We start from the raw sequence: 18,578 nt of genomic DNA on the forward strand, positions 1-18,578 counted from the left end.
TTAACCACCACACCACCTGCTGGCCTGCTTGGTCTGTTTTCAAGCCACTTGAACTGCTGTCAGTCATGGGGGACCCAGTTCCCTTAACCACTAAGCTACAGAGCCACCCCTGAATTTGCCATTTTAAAAACCATTTTGAAGAGTATGACTCAGTGACATGAAGTATACTCACAATGTTCAGCAGTCATCATCATAGTCTTTCTCCAAAACTCATCATCCTAAACAAATGTCTCACTATGTGTACCACACCTACTTTCTGTCTATATGGATTTGCCGGTTCTAGTTTGGTATAAGCAGAATCGTACTCTTATCCTTTCGTACCTAGTTTATTTTACTTAGCATTGTATTCTTTTTTAAAAAAATATATATATATATTTGTTTATTTCTTCCATGAGTAGGAGAAAATGAGAGAGAGGGTCCCGAGGTGTGGTCCACTCCAAGCCTTCAGGCAGGCATGTGCCCAGAATACTCAGGGAGATCTCCAGACTTGAACCAGGATCCTTCCCATATACGATTGCCTTGTGGAGCATCACATTTTACCACTGCGCCACTATCTGGCACTCATCACTTAGCATAGTGTTTTAAGGTTCATCCATGCTGTAGCACGTGCAGAACTTTATTCTCCTGTGAATAATACTCGGTCATGTGTATGTACCCAGTTTGTTCTTTCACTCACCTACCAGTGGGCACTTGTGTTGTTTCTTCCTATTGACTGTTGTGAACATGCTGCAGTGAACGTGCTGCAGTGAACACAGGTGCACAAGTATCTGAACACCCTGCTTCTAACTCTTTTGGGTATATGCTACGAATGGTCTTGTTGGGTCACATGGTAATTTTGTTTTTCTTTTTTTTTTCATTTCGTTCCTTTTCTTTTAACTGTGAATGCTCTCTCGAGAGATATAAAGCATTCCCCAGGAGAGGATGACCACACTTCTTTTCCATTATGTTCTTGGGATTTGGGCATGCACACACACATGCCTCAGCATATTTTTCAAGTTGCTGGATCATGAACCACGTAGTTGGCCATGTGGGACCAGTCACCTTAACCACCATGCCTCCTGGATGGCCTACTTTTTTTTTTTTTTTTAAGTTTGTTTTCTTAGAGAGAGAGAGAGGATCCCCAACAGGGTCTTATCATGCTGTGATTCTTTCTCTAAGCCTCCAACCAGCCAGGATCATGGAGTGCCCTATGGCTGCACCTGGCATGTCTAGGCCAACCCAAGATCCAAACTCTGGGCTTTCCCACAAACCTCCAGCACATAACTGTGACTCAGGGTCCTTCAGATGGGAAACACAGATCTATCCCATGGGAACCTCCACCCCAAATGACCATTAGCAAATCGTGCCTGTGGACAGCATGTGTTGTGGGGATGTAGCAGGCCTGGGCCCTGTCCTCTACGAGCCCACTGAATTGAAGAGTGGATGGGTACACAGGGAGACACGGATAAGGTGGGAGGCAAAGTACTAGGCGAATGTCAAAGCATGGGGTGAGGGGATTGACACCCCCCCACACCCCAGCTTCCTGGAACTGCTTTTCTCTTTACCAAGCTTTGCCCACTAGTAAGTTGTTCAGTTGTCACAAAAGTCATTGTGTTGCTGTTACCACTGCCCTACTCCTGTACCTGATTAGCTGATGATGAAACCAAGACCATGAGGGCCCACTTGTCCAGGGCCTCATAGCTTGTGGCTGGTAGAGATGATCCTCGTTCACTGGCTGGAGCAGTGATGGGCAGGACTCAGGAAGGCAGACGGAAAGCAAGGTGTCAGTTTGTACATAATTAAACCCAACAGGCTACTTTTTTTTTTTACAGACTAAACTGATAATTGACACTTTAATTGATTGGAACCATTGACCACTGTGCTGTAAAGATCTGGAGGAGAAAATTTAGAGGAGAGTCTACACTTGCCATGCTGCAGGAGGTCATAGCTCAGGATGGCAAAGAGCTTGGATGCTAGCTCTTCAACCGGGCCTCAGTTTTCTTTTCCTTTTTTCACGTTTGTAAAATGAGGATCATAACACCTGCTTTATATTTTGCCAATTAAATGAGGTCATACATACAGAAAGCCTTCCATTAATGATGCTGTTATTATCCTCACGAATGCGATTTATCAGGAAGTTGTACAGCTACTAGGGAAGGTTAATGATGATGATAGTAATAGCGGCCCCCAGTTCAGCATAACAGGTACCATGGCAGACTCTGGGGCAGGACCTTGAGCAGCCACTGGCCGTCCACAGCACATAGCAGGGAAGCCCAGTGTGCTCTTGGAGCCTTTAATGAAGCGCCCAGTTGACATGCAGTGGGAGGAAGGACGCACCACCTTTCCTGTCTTCATCAAATCCTCCCCGAGCATCCTCCCTCTATCAGGCGTGTGTCAGAGATGATAACGGCCCATCTCCCAACCGTACGTGCACTCTGGCTCATGGCTGTCTGGGTGAGGCAGGCTGGGTGGGAGGGGAGAGCTCCTTAGACTGGCTCCGAGGAGAGAAGGCCAGTAAAGTGAGGCAGGGGCTGATTCTGGGCCGAAGAATGAGAACACGTAAGACCCTGGCACGCATAGGCATGTAGTAAAGGGGCAGCCTTGCTGTCCTTTATGAGCACAGGTTGGCGTTGCCACTTTCTTGGTCACATTAGCATCCTCTGGGAAGCAGAGCTTGGAGGAGGGCCTGGATCATGCTGGATGTATAAGCAGGTGGGGCGTCTATCGAGGTATACCCAGGATGGGGTCAGAAACTCTTTTTTTGTTTGTTTGTTTTTTAGAAATTTTTGCTACGGGGCAGATGTACGTGCCAGAGAGACAGACAGAAAGCAAGAAATCATCTCTCCGGGGGGAAGGCCATGCCTCTATCCCTTTTTCTCCATTGTCCTCTCGGATTCTGGGCATGCGCACACACTTACACCGCATGAGTTTTAAGCCCCCAGGTCCAGGACTTGAATCACAGTCAAGCATGTGAGAGTCCAATGATGTCACCATTCTGCCATCTGCTGTTCCCCAGAAACTCTTCTAAACAGGGGACTTTCAAGGGTAGAGCTGTTCTTCCTATGTTGGTATGTCTATCTCTTCTGCCCTCACCAAAGGGCTTGAGGGGTCAGAGCCGGTGTGAGCCACAGAGATCTTTGAGGTGATTTTGTAGCTGCATTCACCAAGAAGCTGAGCACCCCTCAAACTCCACTGTGTGCACCAATAGCCTTACTCAGGTGCTGATCCCCATTCTCCTGGGGTCAGGCCTGTGCGTTTTGCATCTCCAACAAGCCCCGAATGATGGTGCTGCTGCTGGCCTGCAGTGCTCAGGAGAAGAAAGGCCACTGAGACGGTCCTGCTCAAGCACATGTAGATCTGACACCTTATGACTACGGCTCTGCCTTGGGCTTTCTTTGGCTACCGGATGAGCTCAGTGTGGGTCTGCGGGGCAGCAGTTCTAGCTGGTTCCTGGTGGCTGGCCAGACGTGTTCTACACTCTCCTCCAGAGCCTCGGGGAGCTGAGTTCGGCTGCTCAGCAGTAGCCTGCTCAGGAACACGCTCACTCTCGGCTTCGTCCCTCCTCTGAAACTGCTCGCAGGCCTATCCTAGTCTCAGATTCTGCTCCCGGAGAAGGCAGCTGCAGACGTGATCACTGACAACCAATTCTGATTCTCTAAGCAGAAAAGGAAATTATTTTCATTTTTTTGTAGAGATTTGTGCTATATGATGCTTGCACTCACCGGAAAGACAAAGACAGAAATTGAGAAATTACCCCCCAGGGGACTGACCACACCTCAATCCCTTCTCCATTTTCCTCTTAGGACTTTGGGCATGCATGCACATGCACCCGGTGTGAGTTTTAAGCCACTGGTTCTGGGACTCAAACTACAGTTGACTACATGGAACTCCAGCGAGGTAACCGTTACGCCACCTGCTGGTCTTGAGAAGGGCAGTTTATTAGAAGCCTACCAGGAGGCTCAAGAACCACACTTAGAGACCAGGCAAGAATGAGGAGAGGCCCTGCAGACCCAGAAACGTGTGTGTATGTATGGGGATAACCATGACAGACTGGCCAGGGGCCGCCTGCTCCCTGCTGGAGAGAGCATGGCTGCTGCCCCAGTCGGGCTTCACCCTCCTCTGGCTCTGGGTCTCGATCCAGTGGCTGTGCTTGTGTGACTGATCTCCAAAAGAGAGAGGAGAATCTACACCTCTCAGATACCCAGTCAGGGCTGGGCACAAGCCCCTCAGTGGCCACCTTGTTGTGCTCACGGCACAGGAGGAGGCTGTGGGCCCAGACTCTTAACTGGAAACAGCTGAGTGGGGACGGGTTCCTCAACACTCCTCTTTAGCATCTACAGGAACTGCCTTTCCCAGTTTTACTTCCAATTGCTCTCATTGCTCTAGGAAACTCTCTCTCTGTCCCAGGAACTGAAATGTACACAGAAACAGCCAGGGGGCCAACAGGTGGCATAGTGGTTAAGGTACTAGACACCCACGTGGACGTCCTGGACCTGATGGCAGGAAACTCATATGTGTGTGCCCAAAACCCAGAGAAGGGATTGCGGCATGGCCAATCCGCCAGGGGGTGATTTTTTTGTTTTGTGTCTCTTTTTGTCTTTCTGGCAAGCTCGCACGCCTCATAACAAAAACAAAACAAAACAACTCTTGAAAAAAGAAGAAAAAGAAAAGAAAGAAACAGGCAGAAAATTGCCCTGGAATGAATGCGATTTAACTCATTGTTTCATTCAGTTATGGCCATCCTGGCTTCCTCTTGCCTCTTTAGGATCAAGGCCTGGTTGGTGGGCTGTCTAGGAACTGGAGGTGGGGCAGGCTTCTGGAGGGCCCTATGGGCACCGTGACAATAAGGACCTCGCTAGGGTTGGCGCCCTCTCCTGGAAATGGATGTCAATGTGGAGTAGCCTCAATTGCTTTTGCACCTGATGTCAGGTATCTGGGCACTGAGTGTCCAGGAGGGCGAGGACACCCTGCATCCTCATCCCGTAGGGAGTCTGTAAAAGGCATTCTAGGGCTCCATCCTAGAACCTCAGAGGGCGGGATCTAGAAATTGACCTGTGTGGCAAGCACCCACCCAGACGCTTCTGAGGTGGAATGTCTGAAAACCTTGTTTCAGCTCTTCTCAACTACCTGCCTATGGTAGCATTCCCGTCCTATCTTGGCAGGTTCGTGTGACCCTGCCTGGATTCAAAGCAGATCTAACATGATAGGCCTTCTTCTCCCTTCCAGGTGCTTTCGTTGTGTTTTCCCTTTTGAGACAGAAAAGTTGGGGTGAGTTTCAGGAGGATGCTGAGTCCAGGCCTGGAGCAACTAGGAGGGGCCATTCCTGTTAGACAGTTGTTCAACACTTGTCTAGCCCCTTGGCCCGAGGTGGGCCAGAGGCAGCTCTAGAAGGTCAGCTCGTATGGCCCAGGGAGTCGTAGCCAGCACTGAAATTCCAGATTTGGTGCCAGCACTCTGGGATGCTGACTGCCCCAGACCTTTATCCTCTCCTCCCCACAGGTGTGCGCCTCGACCGAGTACGCGGAGGCCGCCAGAAATACAAGCGACGGCTGGACTCGGAGAGCAGCCCGTATCTGAGCTTACAAATCTCTCCACCCGCTAAAAAGCCATGTGAGTACCAGGCAGCCGTGCCTCTCCTGTCTGCATCAGTACCTGGACCATCTGACATCCCTTGGGGAAATGCCATCGTCCTACCACTGGGTCATGGGACAGTGTGGATCTCGGCGAGGGGACATCAGAGCCTGGCGTTGGTGGCAGACACTTCAGTTTCATTGAGAAGGCCTTTCCATATGGGATGGCTGGCGTTGGTGGCAGACACTTCAGTTTCATTTCCATATGGGATGACACAGAGCATGGCTCCAAAGTAAAGCACGGCCCAGTGTCCAGAACATGTCCCTCTCACCACCTACCCAGAGTTTTTCTGGGCTCCTCTCTGAGTCATCAGGCAACTTCCCCTGGAAGGGTATTTCCACACCCCAATCACCACTGCTTCTCTGTGCAGTCAGAATGGAGTGGTGGGGGACGGGGCTGAGGGGGGCAGGTAACAGCCGTGTTTGACCTTCCAGGGGCTCTTAGGAACTTGACTTTTCTTCCTGATTCATGCTATGCCCTCCCCCTGGCCCCTTTCCTCTTCTCCTAAGCATTGACTTTTCCCTCTCTGGTGTGGCAGTGACCAAGATCGTCTCATACCTGCTGGTAGCCGAGCCAGACAAGCTCTATGCCATGCCTCCCCCTGGCATGCCTGAGGGAGACATCAAGGCCCTCACCACTCTCTGTGACCTAGCAGACCGGGAGCTTGTGGTCATCATTGGCTGGGCCAAGCACATCCCAGGTGAGTCATTTGGGACCAGAGCAAGAGTGTGGCCAGTCCCTCCCCAACCTGCCCAGCGGCCATGGGTCTGATGCTTAGAGCCTGGGAAATCTTGGCAAATCCCTTTTCTTCTGGGGTCTTTTTTTCTTCCTTGTGGAATTGGAAGGCAGCAAGTGTCTAGAAGATCCAGTAATATTTATGAAGTGCTGGGAGGGCTCTGGAACCGCTTATTCTTGAAATGACTGTGGCTGGGTCTACGATTGGTAATACTCAAAGAACAAGTTTCTTCAACTCTTAAAAGGCAGAGTAGGTGTTTTTTTTTTTTTTTTTGATAGACGTTATTTGAATTATGCTGGAAACAACCTGGGAGAGCACACTGCCTTTTTGTAGTAGAGGCAGGTAGAGCGGAACGGTTGAGGGTGTGGGCCTGGGAACCGGGTCAGGATTCGGATTCTGGGTCTGCAGCTTGCTAGCTGGGCAGCCCTGGGCGGGTCATGGCCTTGTGAAATGGGAATGTGGGAGTCCTGCTCTGCGGGCTTAGCCATGAGGATGAGGTGCCATCCTGGGTGTGAAGCCTCAGTTGCCTGCTTGCTATTGTCACCTGCTACTGCCACTCAGACTGGATGGTTTTGGGGGCGTCTGTGGTGCAGAAAATTATGTGCAGCATGTTTCAGGCCACGGAGACTTCCCTTTGCTGCATGTGCTTTTAGACTCGCTTGGTCTGGGTAGATAATGTGAACTGCTTTTGTCTTTTTCTTTTATTTATTTATTTGTATTCATTCATGTATTTATTTTAATTGTACTCAGCATTGTTATTTATTTTAATTTTAGCAGAGAGAGACACAGAAAGAGAGAGGGGGAAGCTGAGAAAGCAAGCTGCCAGGTCCAGAACTCGAGCTGTGGTCACCCATGTGGGAGTCCAGCGCCCCAACTACCATGTCATCTGCCAGTCCCTTATTTTTATTTTTGTAGCCCTGACTCCCACCTATATTCTGTGTTACACACATTTCTGTGTGGTCCGCTCTGCAGCTCCTGTAAGACTAACAGCTCGGCCCATGGTGCAGTGAAGACATGCTATTTGCCTCTGGCAGGGACCTATCATGGACTCTTAATTCTAGCTACGTGGCATGAGACAGATTATCTCCCTGTCTTTGGATCTTATTTGTTTGTCACAGCTATGCAAGGTGATTGTTTGTCACAGCTCTGCAAGGTGAATATAGCATGATGATAGAGCAAAGGTGTCCTAGACTTTAGAGGCCAAGGTCTGCAGTCGATTGAGGTGAATCAGAAAGTCCTTCAGGGGAGAGCTAGTGTGTGCAACTTACAGGCGGGAGCCTTCCTGTGAACAGGCTCCCAGGGAGGCTGGATGACCTGGAGAAGCTGCCGGCTGACACTTAGCTGGCAGAAGTTGAGATTTCCGTCTGTGGGACTCCCTGGGCATTCTGACTGGAGACGGGCTCCAGGGATCTGGGCTGGTATGTCCTTGCTAAGGAGCTCAGCCTCTGGGGATTACATACTCAGTAGTTTCCGAATCTGCCCAGTGCTGGTTCAGCACAGATACAGGGTCAGAACAGTGCTTAAGACACCTCAGCCTGGATTGCTCCACTAACCCAGGGCCAAATTGGGTACAGCCCCCCCCAGCTCCTCCTTCCACCCACCCTCCACTCCTGTCCCAGGTTAAACAGGTACCGCATCCTGACTGTGGCTCAGGAGTGGCACCTGCCGGTCCCTCTAGTCACTGCTTCCTTTTTCTGCCACCCAACCCCCTCAGTGCCTCCAATGGAGGGGAGCAGGACTAGGAGGCCCCATCTCCCCTGCACACACTCTTCCCTGTGCCTTCCCACCTCCCAGCTCCATCTCCCATCTGCGCCTAATGAAGAGGGCAGGGTGGAGCAGTGCAGGTGCTAAGGGCATAGACTTTGCAACCTACAGCCTGGGCTCTGATCCCTGAGCTAGTAAGCTCCGTCCTTACTAGCCTTGTGCAAGATATTTGACTTTTCTGAGCTTCAGTAGCCACATCTGTGAAATGGGAATCATAAGAGAGCGCTCTGGGGGCCAGCAGGTGATGTGGTGGTTAAGGGTGCTGGACTCCCACATGGCCAACCACGGGTCAAGTCCTGAACCTGGCAGCTCTCTCTCTGTCTCTCTGGTCAAATTAAAATAAATAAAAATGAATAAATGAATAAAGTTTAATAAAATAAAAAGATAATAAAAAAAAAGAGAGAGCCCTCTTAAGGGGCTGCCGGGAAGACGGGCACACTCAGTGACCACTTGGTAAATATGGCAGACTGCTACCTCAGTGGTGGTGGGGATTATTCACAGTGCTAACAGCTTTCTTTAATACCATCGTTTGGAATTCTTTCTGATGAAAAGAAATAAATGTAGGGGCTCATTTGTCTGTCTTAAATGCTAATTTGCCTATTTTGCATAAATTTGCCTGCTAAATGATTTGGACCTGACCTTCAAGTGTTTCGGGTAAAATTAATCAGTGAAATCTTCTGCCGCTGCATGTTGACCTCATGGTAAGGGCAGTGGCCCATCCGGTGCCTGGTATTTTAAGCTAATCAACTTGATCCCACCTCGGATTGGGTGGAAGACTCATCTGAAGACTGACTCACTAGCCCTTAGAGCAGGTTACGCAGGGAGGGTGCAGGCCAGAGCCCATCTGGAACCCAAGTTGGCTCCTGTCCATGTGGTTTCGCAGACACCGGCAGACAGACAGACAGAAAGAAGGACTGGCCACTTGAGACTGCTGAGAACTAAATCTCTGAGGAGGAGCCAGGCCGCTGTCCTTAAGCACAGGGAACCATATTTCCTGCTTCCTTGTCTGGCCACGTCTAGTCCCGAGCCTGGCACACAGAGGCGCTTCATGCTTGCCTTCATACATGCATATTTAGTGCTGGCTATATGTCAGGTCTCCTGCCAAGAGTGTGGCTGAGATAACAATTACAATAACTGCCCCGAGAATCCCATTTGGAGCAAGGATGAGTTCCAGGGAGAACTGGGGACCACTTGGGATGTGCTCAGAATCACAGCCATTAGTCAGGCTGGTCTGAAGTCGTCCTATCTCAAATGCAGGTTTTCACCTTGAGTTGAATTTTCCAAGTATCCGATTGGCCAGAGGGCAATCCCAAGTTTTTAGAGCATCCACCTCTTCCGCGGCTTCTTATTCCCTGTGAGCAAAAGATGAGAGCGAGAACCGTAGCCTTTCATAGGCTGCGGGCATCACTTGATGAATTACAGCTTCCAGGTCTTATTCCTCCGTTACTGTCCCTCCCCAGGCAGCATGAACCTGCCCCAGCCAGGAGAGCCTGTGGGTGTCACCTCCACCCCTACCCTGCCTGGCTGACATGCGCATTGGCTCCCTGGAGGCTCCTCGTGAAGGGGCCCTCAGCGGCTGGGCTCCCAGGTAGCCACTGTCTAGATGATGAAATATGAGCTGCCGAGTGACAGCAGCTGTGTCTGAAGGGGCCCCAGATCCTATAATTACATCTCCCTTTATTACCTCTGCTAATGGCCCTCCAGGTCGACAGAAACGATCATAAATTAACAGATTATGAACTCCACTTGCCACAAATTATGTGCTCTTCTTTTTTTTTAATTCTAGGCACTCGTTGTGGTGCCAAGTCACTGGGGGATGGGGGACTTTGGAGGAACCTGATGTTATTAGATCCCTTGGTGCAGGGGAACCGGTTTTCCTGGGGCTGCAGAGATCAAGGTGGAGACATGGGAGCCAGGCCCTAGGCAGCCAGCTTGGGGAGGGCCACCTGGGGGGTCAGCCAGGCACAGGGGCCACCCTGCCCTCCTGGGGGACAGGCTACACCCCAGCAGCTCCTCCAGGGGCCTCTGTCCCATAATGGGGAAGCAGACGTGGAGAAGGGCCGGGAGGAACGCTCCAGCTCCTGGATTCACGAAGAGTATGTGTGTGCTCCCAGGACAGATGTCCAGTGTGACAAACAGTGGAAATCAAGAGTTCCAAACCCCTCATCTACTTTCTTTTTTTCTTTTTCTTTTTTATTTTTTTAAAGAGATAATTGCTATAGGGCATGTGTATTCACCAGAGAGACAGAGAGAAAGTGAGAAATCACTCCCCAGGGGGTTGGGGCAATGGCCGTGCTACAATCCCTCCTCCATTCTCCTCTCAGGATTGTGGGCACCCATGTGCTCGCGCCTGCATGAGATTCCAACCTCCAAGTATGGCGCTCAAACCACAGTTGACCTTGTGGGAGTCCAGCACCTTAACCGCTACGCCACCTGCTGGCCCCCAAATCCCTCACCTTAAACTACCTTGTCTGACTTTACTGTGTGTGCACAACCATTGTGTGTGAGACCGGTGTCTTCTCTCTTCCCCCACCCACCCCTGGGGGACACGCCAATGTTTCTTTACACCTGCTTTTTAAACTCGATTATGTAAAATAGGACTCGCTATATGCTAACCGTCTTCTAAGCGTTCCATATGTTAGGGGTCTCTCCAAATAACCCCAGGAGGTAAGTGCTGTTCTTACCCCAGTGTGAAGAAACAGTGTGCAGGTGAAGAAACTGAGGCACAGACAGTGGACTTGTGCAAAGTCACAGCTAGTGACGGGCAGAGCTAGGACCCAGTCTGGCCCTGGCATCTGCCCTCTCAATAGTTACATTCCCTTCCCACTCTTGGGTGTATTTCCACACCCACACCAACAGTTTGACCTCATTTTTTCTACTGGCTCCTAATGTGCGAGTCACCTAGCTAAAAATTACATTGATATAATAATTCCATGTAGTACACTAATTCCATGTAGGCTGTTTTCTGCTTTAGGTTATTTTACTGATCTGCCTATATACCCTTTTACCTCTGTGTATTTATGCATACTTCCTAGCAGAAATTCTTAACAGTCAGATTGCTAGGTTGGAGGGAACATGGCTTTATTATTACCTTTAATCACAGGTAGATATTTATAGCATGCAATGTGGATTCGCAGAGCACAGACGCATTGCATGTCAAGGCAGTCACAGACACTACGATATGCAGTATCTTTCCATTCTTGTGTCTGTCGAATGTTCCTCCCTCCTTGAGTTTCTCCCTTCCCATAACCATCCATCCCTCCTGGGTTTGTTTTTTTTTTCCCTGAGTGATTTTATTTTTTTATTTTTTTTTTATTTGCTATAGGGTGCGAGTGCTCACCCGAAAGACAGAGGGAGACAGAGAGACAGAAAGCAAGAAATCACCCCCCAGAGGGTATGGCCATGCCACAATCCCTTCTCCATTCTCCTCTCAGGATCTTGGGCTCACACACACATGCACCCAGCGTGAGTTTAAACCACCAGATCCGGGACTCGAACTGCGGCCGACTACATGGGAGTCCAGCAACATAGCTATTATGCCAACTGCTGGTCCCACACCCCTCCTGTTTTTAACTTAATTATATTTACCATTTAATTTGATTTTTGAACATCTAAAACACTGACAGAGTTTCAAAATAGCTAAAAATGTGGCTGGCCAGTAGTGGAGCGGTTAAGGCAGCTGGATCCCTGATGGTCAACGGCATTTTTCAAGACCCAGACCTGGTGGCTTGAGAGTATGTTTGTGCCCAAAATACAAATAAGAGAATGGAGAAGTAGGGGCTGTGGTGTGACCATCTCCCCTGGAGGGTGAGACTTTCACTCTCTCTCCCTGTCTGTCTCGTTCCAGTGAGCAGACACGTCCTTTAACAAACACTAAAAACAAAACAAAACAAGCAGATGAAAATACAGACACAGGACTCTCACTCCCATCCCTGTCTCCTCTCACCTCCTAGAGGTAACCAGTTTAGTTTCTCCTTTTTCAAGTTTTTTTTTTTTTAATTTCAAATATTTTAACATTTTCAAATGTTCCTTTTTTCAAATATTAGAAAATATTTTACCTCAGGACCAGCAGTTAGTGTAATGGCTGTGGTGCTGGACTCCCACGTAGTCAACCGCAATTCGAGTCCCGGACCCGGTGGCTTAAATTCACGCCGGGCGCGTGTGCATGCGTGCCGAAGATCCCGAGGGGAGAATGGAGGAGAAGGGATTGCAGCGTGGCCATCCCCCCTGGGGGGTGATTTCTTGCTTTCTATCTCTCTGTCTCTTTCTGTTTGTCTGGCGAGCACACGCGCCCTATAGCAAAAACCTCTCCAAAAAAAAAAAAGTCAAAAAAAAAAAAAAGAAGAAAATATTTTACCTCTTTCAAGTGTTAGAAAATATCAACTCTTTCCTCCCTTTCCTTAAACAAAATGAAGCCCCCTGTATTCACAATTCTACACTTTGGAATGTCCACGTGGCTTTTAAAAGCTATTTCCAGAACTTTTGGACCAGCAGTTAGCGTAATGGCTATGGCGCTGAACTCACATGTAGTTGACCGCAGTTCTAGTTCCAGACCCGGTGGCTTAAACTCACGCTGGGCGTGTGTGCGTGCATGCCCAAGATCCCGAGAGAAGAATGGAGGAGAAGGGATTGCGGCATGATCATCCCCCTTGGGGGGTGATTTCTCGCTTTCTGTCTCTCTGTCTCTCTCTGTCTTTCTGGTGAGTGCACACACCCTATAGCAAAAGCCTCTTAAAAAAAAAAAAAAAAAGCTATTTTCAGAACTTTTAAAATATACTCAAGGAGGAAGAAAGACATTGGGGGCTGAGTTCATACCCAGCCAAGCAGAGAGGAGTTTAGGGACAGGGGTCCCAAGGGACATCCTCTCATGGGCTCAAGACTGTCCAAGGTGTTGTCTCTCCTTCTTCCCCCCATGAAAAGACAGGTCTACCCCTGACTTAGGCAAAGGCAACTGAAGCTGAACTTGACTCTAGAGATCTAAGGGGGTCTGACAAGTGCTTTGAGCCTATCACCTGGGAGTCCAGACCTGTGGCATCTGTCCGCCCTCTGCTCTGCACTGTGGATGTTTGTAGGGGAACTTATTTCCTTGGAACTTCTGGGTAGGAGGGTGACTAGCTCTGTCTGTGCTCCCTGGGGGCTCGGGGAAGGGCATGGTGGCAGCACGACAGGTGTGTTCTCACCACGCTGCTCTGACTCAGCCCCCAGGTGCCCCATCTGCAAAGCCTCTTCGACTCTCACTTGGCCCACATCCCCCTGTTATCTGTTCTCAGAGCCCTCTGGTAGTCCTAGCTCTTTAGGTTTTTGTCCTAAGCGTGCATGCCCTCACCAGAGAGGCACAGAGAGAGGGAAGGTGAAAAATCACCTCCCAAAGGGGTGCCCACACTACAATCCCTTCTCCGTTCTCTCTCGGGATTTGGGGTACCTATGCACACACACCCAGCACATCCAGCATGATTTTCAAGCTGCCAGGTCTGGGACTCGAGCCACGGTGGACCATGTGGTAATCCAGTTCCTTAACCACCACGCCACCTGCTGGCCCTGTCATAGCTCTTTTTACAGATGTGACTTTGTGCTGCCTGTGATACTTGGTGTGTGCCTTCCCCGCTCCACATAAGCTCTGGAAGGCAGGGAGCATTTCCGGTTTGAGCGCACCATTCTGTGTACAGAGCCTAGCCCAGGCCCGGAACTCGGCAGAGACTCAGTGAACAGTAGCTGATTGACTAAAGGGGCAGATGCACTCCAGTAACACTTTAACTACTGTACCTGCACGCTTAGCCCCACTGGCGTCTCCTCCTGCGTTTGCCGAAGCCTGGCCCTTACCTCCCTTTCTGCCACCTTCCTGTTCAGTTGTCTGCAGTTTCTCCCCTGCCCTTCTCCTCCATCTTCCCACCCAGTCTGTCTGCTTTCCGAATCCCTCCAGCCCCAGTGCAGCACCCAGCCCTCCCCCTCCTGTGCTGGCTGATTGGTATCTGTTAATTAATGTCGCCCAAGGCCTCTCTCCTACGCAGAAACCTGATAAGGGAAATTGGATGTCCATTTCTATCTTTTATTACCTCCCGGCTCCCCTGGCCACTGCAGCAGCCGCGTCCTCTCCCATCTGGTCAACACACACACCCCTGATCTCTCTGGGACCAGCTTCTCCCCTGAGAACGAGCATCAATCAAAACCCACCACGCAGCCGCTGTTTCGTTGATCACCCACGGGTTCTGGAAGCCGGGTGGTGACCCAAGGCCTCGCTTGTCCACATGGGGTCTGGGAACAGTGCCTGACTATGTGGAGAACACTCCGAGGGCAGAGGGTGGCCTGCCAAGTCTTCCGCCACCTCCAGTGTGCCCCGAGGTTGACCAGTCATGTACCGTTGGAAAACAGGGAGGGACAGTGGGTTTTACACTGAGGACAGCAGCTGAGTGGTGGAGAGACCACAGAAGCCCAGAGACATGGGCCAGTCCAGAAACTTGGGACTGCCCCAGGCCTTCAGGCATATCCAAAGCGGAAAAGATGCCTGTAGTAGACCTCGGTGTCAAGAATATTAGCAAGCGCGGCCGTCTTCCTGCACCTGAGCTAAGGCGCGCTGAGCACCGACTGCTGGGAGCAGTGCCAGGTGTGTTTGCGCATCGCCTCTTTTCAGCCCTGTAGCCTCCCCACGTCAGGAAGCAGCATCGGGGCCGGGCTGGTTCTCGGTCAGCGGGATAGAGCAAAAGTTGCTCATCAGCAGCACTGCCCCTGAAAAGTCTCTTCCTTTTAGCTGTCCACAGAGCATGGTGCAAACGACTTTGTGGGTGCTCGTCCTGCTTCTGATAAACCCGGGGTGGTCCATGCTGGCACCAACCACTGGGTGCTGGCTGGCCCAGTGACGTGACTGCCTTGTGCTGTGGTGACATCTGAACGGCAGCTCACCTGCTTACTCTCTCATTCTCCGTCACTCGCGTGTAAATCAAGCTGTTAGCTGACTTGGCCTAAGTGAAGTGTGCGTGAGATGCAGTTGTATATTTTCTCCACTTGGCAGAGGAAGACTTCGAAGAGCTCGGGTAATCCTCTGTGCGTTCTGTAATTATGGTCTCATTGAGACCTCACTCCGACTCTCTGAAGCAGGTGCTCTTGCACGCATTTCATAGATGAGGAAGCTGAGGCTGCAAGAGTGGCATGGCTTTCACAAGGTCAGCTGACAGCTAATAAGTGCAGAGTCGAGGCTGAGGCCCAGGCAATTTCTGGAGCACACCGGACAGTCAGAATCCTGGAGCCTGGCCCATTCCGACCTGATGATGATGACGATGATGATGGTGGTGGAGTCGGTCTCCTTGCTAACAGGGCGGGGAAGCTCCCATGATTCTAAGCTTATAGAATAGAGAGTGGTGACCTGGGCGGGAGGGCTGTCCTGAGAGTAAGTGTCTCCAACCTCAGGGGCTCTTGATCTCCTGGCATCCTGAGGCTGCAGTTTCTGGGACCTTCTTCCTTAGCTGGAAGAGGCCTGGAAACTCCCTGGAGTAGAAGAGACCCCCTACTGCTGCCTACTGACTCTACTATGAATCCAAATGCATTCACTTAATCAAAAAGCCTCTGCAGACGTTTGAAAAATGCCATAGAACTAACAATGGTACCGATAATAACCACTGTCAACATTGACTGAGCGCTCATTATGTAAGACTTCCTTGAATTCCAAGGCTGACTCATTCTCCAGGGAAGAACAGTGAGGCGAGAGCAGCACAAGGAAGCCCCCAGGCAGCACAGGAGAGGCGGGGAGGCAGGGATACAGCCACTTGCCCCCACCCTCACCCTCAGTGAGCCCCAGGGCGGCTCCTGATGGCTGTGACCTCCTTGCCTCCTCTTCCCGCAGGCTTCTCAAACCTCTCGCTGGGGGACCAGATGAGCCTGCTACAGAGCGCCTGGATGGAGATCCTCATCCTGGGCATCGTGTACCGCTCGCTGCCCTACGATGACAAGCTGGTGTACGCCGAGGACTACATCATGGATGAGGAGCACTCCCGCCTCGCTGGGCTGCTCGAGCTCTACCGGGCCATCCTGCAGCTGGTGCGCAGGTACAAGAAGCTCAAGGTGGAGAAGGAGGAGTTCGTGACGCTCAAAGCCCTGGCCCTGGCCAACTCAGGTGAGGGCAGGTGTGAGGCCGGGAGTGGGGAGCTTCGAGTGGCCTGGTAGGCATAAAGCCAGAGAAGACACCAGCTGTGACGGGGAGACGATGTGAAGATACGAAAGCTTTTTGTCTCCAGAGATTGTGTAACGGGTGGCAGGGGTCAAAAAGGCAGGGATGAAGGAAGGCTAGCACTGGTTGGGCACTTCCTCAGCCTCCCACATCCAGACCAGCACTCCAGTGAAGGACACACATTTTGGGGGCCAGCCAGCAACATGGTGGTTAAAGTGCTGGATCTCACACGGCCAAGTATGTGATTTGAGTGTCGAATCCGGCAGCTTGAGAAACACAACAGACACATGTGCATGTGTGCCCAAAATCCCGAGAGGAGAATGGAAGAGAAGAGATTGCGGTGTGGCCATTTTCCCACCCCCGGGGTGCTTTCTCTTACTGCTTCCTCTCTCTCCCTCTTTCTCTGTGCCTCTTTCTATGTCTCCAGCAAGTGCATGCATCCTATAGCAAACTTTTTAATGATCCAAAAAACCTCCAAAAAGATGGATTCTGGAGCCAGATTGTCAAGGATCGAGTATATCCTGCTTTTACTACGTGGGCAAGTTGTTTCACTCTGCACCTCGGTTTCTTCATCAGTAAGATGGGGACATAGCAGCCCCTACTCCACAAAACTGCTGGAGGGATTTATTTCTACATAATTACATTACGCTTACAACACACTTCGCACACAATAAGTGCTCAGCTTGTTCAATTAGACATGGATTTATTTCTTATAAACAACCCGATGAGCAAAGTTATTATTAGAACCTCATTTTACAGATTTGGAAACTGAGGCTCAGAGAGGTAAAGAAAAGTGTCCAGGGTCGTACAGCTAAAAAGTGTCAGAGTAGGACCAAACCAAGGTCATCTGATTTTTTTAAAAAGTAATTATTTATTTAATTTTATTTATAATTATTTTTTAATTTGCTACAGGGCACATGTACTCAACAGACACACACACACAGAAAGTGAAAGTGAGAAAGCAGGCCACGAGGTCCAGGACTCAAACTGTGATCAGCCATGCAAGAGTACAGTGCCTTAACCACCATGCTACCTGCTGGCCCAGGTCATCTGAATTTAAAATCAACTAGAATGATACACACTTCTGTATCTTTCAGACAAAATGCCGGACTGGTGGTAATACACCACTTGAGAGAAGCCAGATTCCCCATAGTAATCACAGTTCGAATCCCCAACCTGGACAGCCTGAAACACACTGGGCACATGAGAAAGTACCCAGGGCCCAGTGGGCTGGAGGGCTGGAAAGAAGGAATTGTCATGTCACCAGACCCTGTGGAGGATGCTCATTCTCTCTCATGTGCATACACACACACTCAATCATAAATAAAGAAAAAAATTGCCCAAGCACAAGATGATAAAACTTTCCCCGCTGAGTGCTGTTAAAAAGGAGGATTCATTCCATTTCCTTAACATCTACCAATTTCTGGCTAAATTGTCTGAGGGAGAAGTCTGGGCATTGGAAAGTGCCAGTGAGTGAGCGTGATGTGCACCCTTAGTCACTTAGCTGGGTGCTGAGTGCTGGGTATTGGGTGCTGGGTGGGGGTGGGGAGGAGGCAGGATACAGGAGGAGGAGAAATGCAGGGTCCCTGCCCTAAGAAGAATGTGTGTCAGGAATGCACACACACACACACACACAGTTTTGGTGCAGGTAGCGTGTGGCAGCTAAATGTTAGGGCTGGGTCAGATGGACCCAAGTTCAAATTCTAGTTCTGACATTTCCTAGCAGAGTGGCCTTGGGCCGCTCAGGGTCTCTGTGCATTCGGTGGGGATATTCTGAGTTCCTCCTCTAAGCATTTGTGAGCACTAAAGATCGACCAAAGATAAAGCACTTAGCCCAGAGGAAATGTTCAATAAGTATTAATTATTATCGTCGTTATTAATGTTAGAGGAAACACAGTGTTACCAGCACATGGGAGAGGGCCAGCTGGGTGCCGGATAGAGACCGCACACATAGAGTAGCCAGCTGCTTTGCTCAATATTGTCCTACTTTAGCTGAAAGCCCCAATCCCAGCAAACCCCTCCGTCCCTAGCAAACTGGGACAACTGGTCACATGGCTTTATGGATCATGCAGGGGATATTGCCGATGCTCTCCTCGGAGCCCCTTTACTGGGTTGGTGTGCCCACCCCACCCCCCAGCTGCTGAGTCTTGATGCCAACACCTGCCCCTCTTCAGCAGATCTGTGCCCCCTCTCTTACATCAGCACCCAATGGTAGAGCCGCGCAGGGGAGCAGAGGCTGGATCAGAGCCCCACATGGGACCAGGCTGAAGCAGAGGCCTCATCCTTGCCTTGCTTGCTCCTCCTCTGAAT

General features: G+C 50.3%; 1 protein-coding gene across 2 annotated transcripts in view; it reads left to right on the top strand.

Annotated features, from left to right (window-relative positions):
* The window catches only part of ESRRB (estrogen related receptor beta), a 115,662-nt gene that overhangs the window by 91,463 nt on the left and 5,621 nt on the right, over positions 1-18,578 (top strand). For both annotated transcript variants that reach the window (XM_006157066.2, XM_006157067.2), the window contains exons 4-6: positions 5,479-5,589; positions 6,149-6,310; positions 15,945-16,214. In XM_006157066.2, coding sequence (XP_006157128.1) covers positions 5,479-5,589; positions 6,149-6,310; positions 15,945-16,214 — 543 coding nt within the window. The remainder of the gene's footprint in view (positions 1-5,478; positions 5,590-6,148; positions 6,311-15,944; positions 16,215-18,578) is intronic.

The sequence above is a fragment of the Tupaia chinensis genome, unplaced genomic scaffold (genome assembly GCF_000334495.1).
Source record: "Tupaia chinensis unplaced genomic scaffold, TupChi_1.0 Scaffold000528_1, whole genome shotgun sequence".
Lineage (NCBI taxonomy): Eukaryota > Metazoa > Chordata > Mammalia > Scandentia > Tupaiidae > Tupaia > Tupaia belangeri.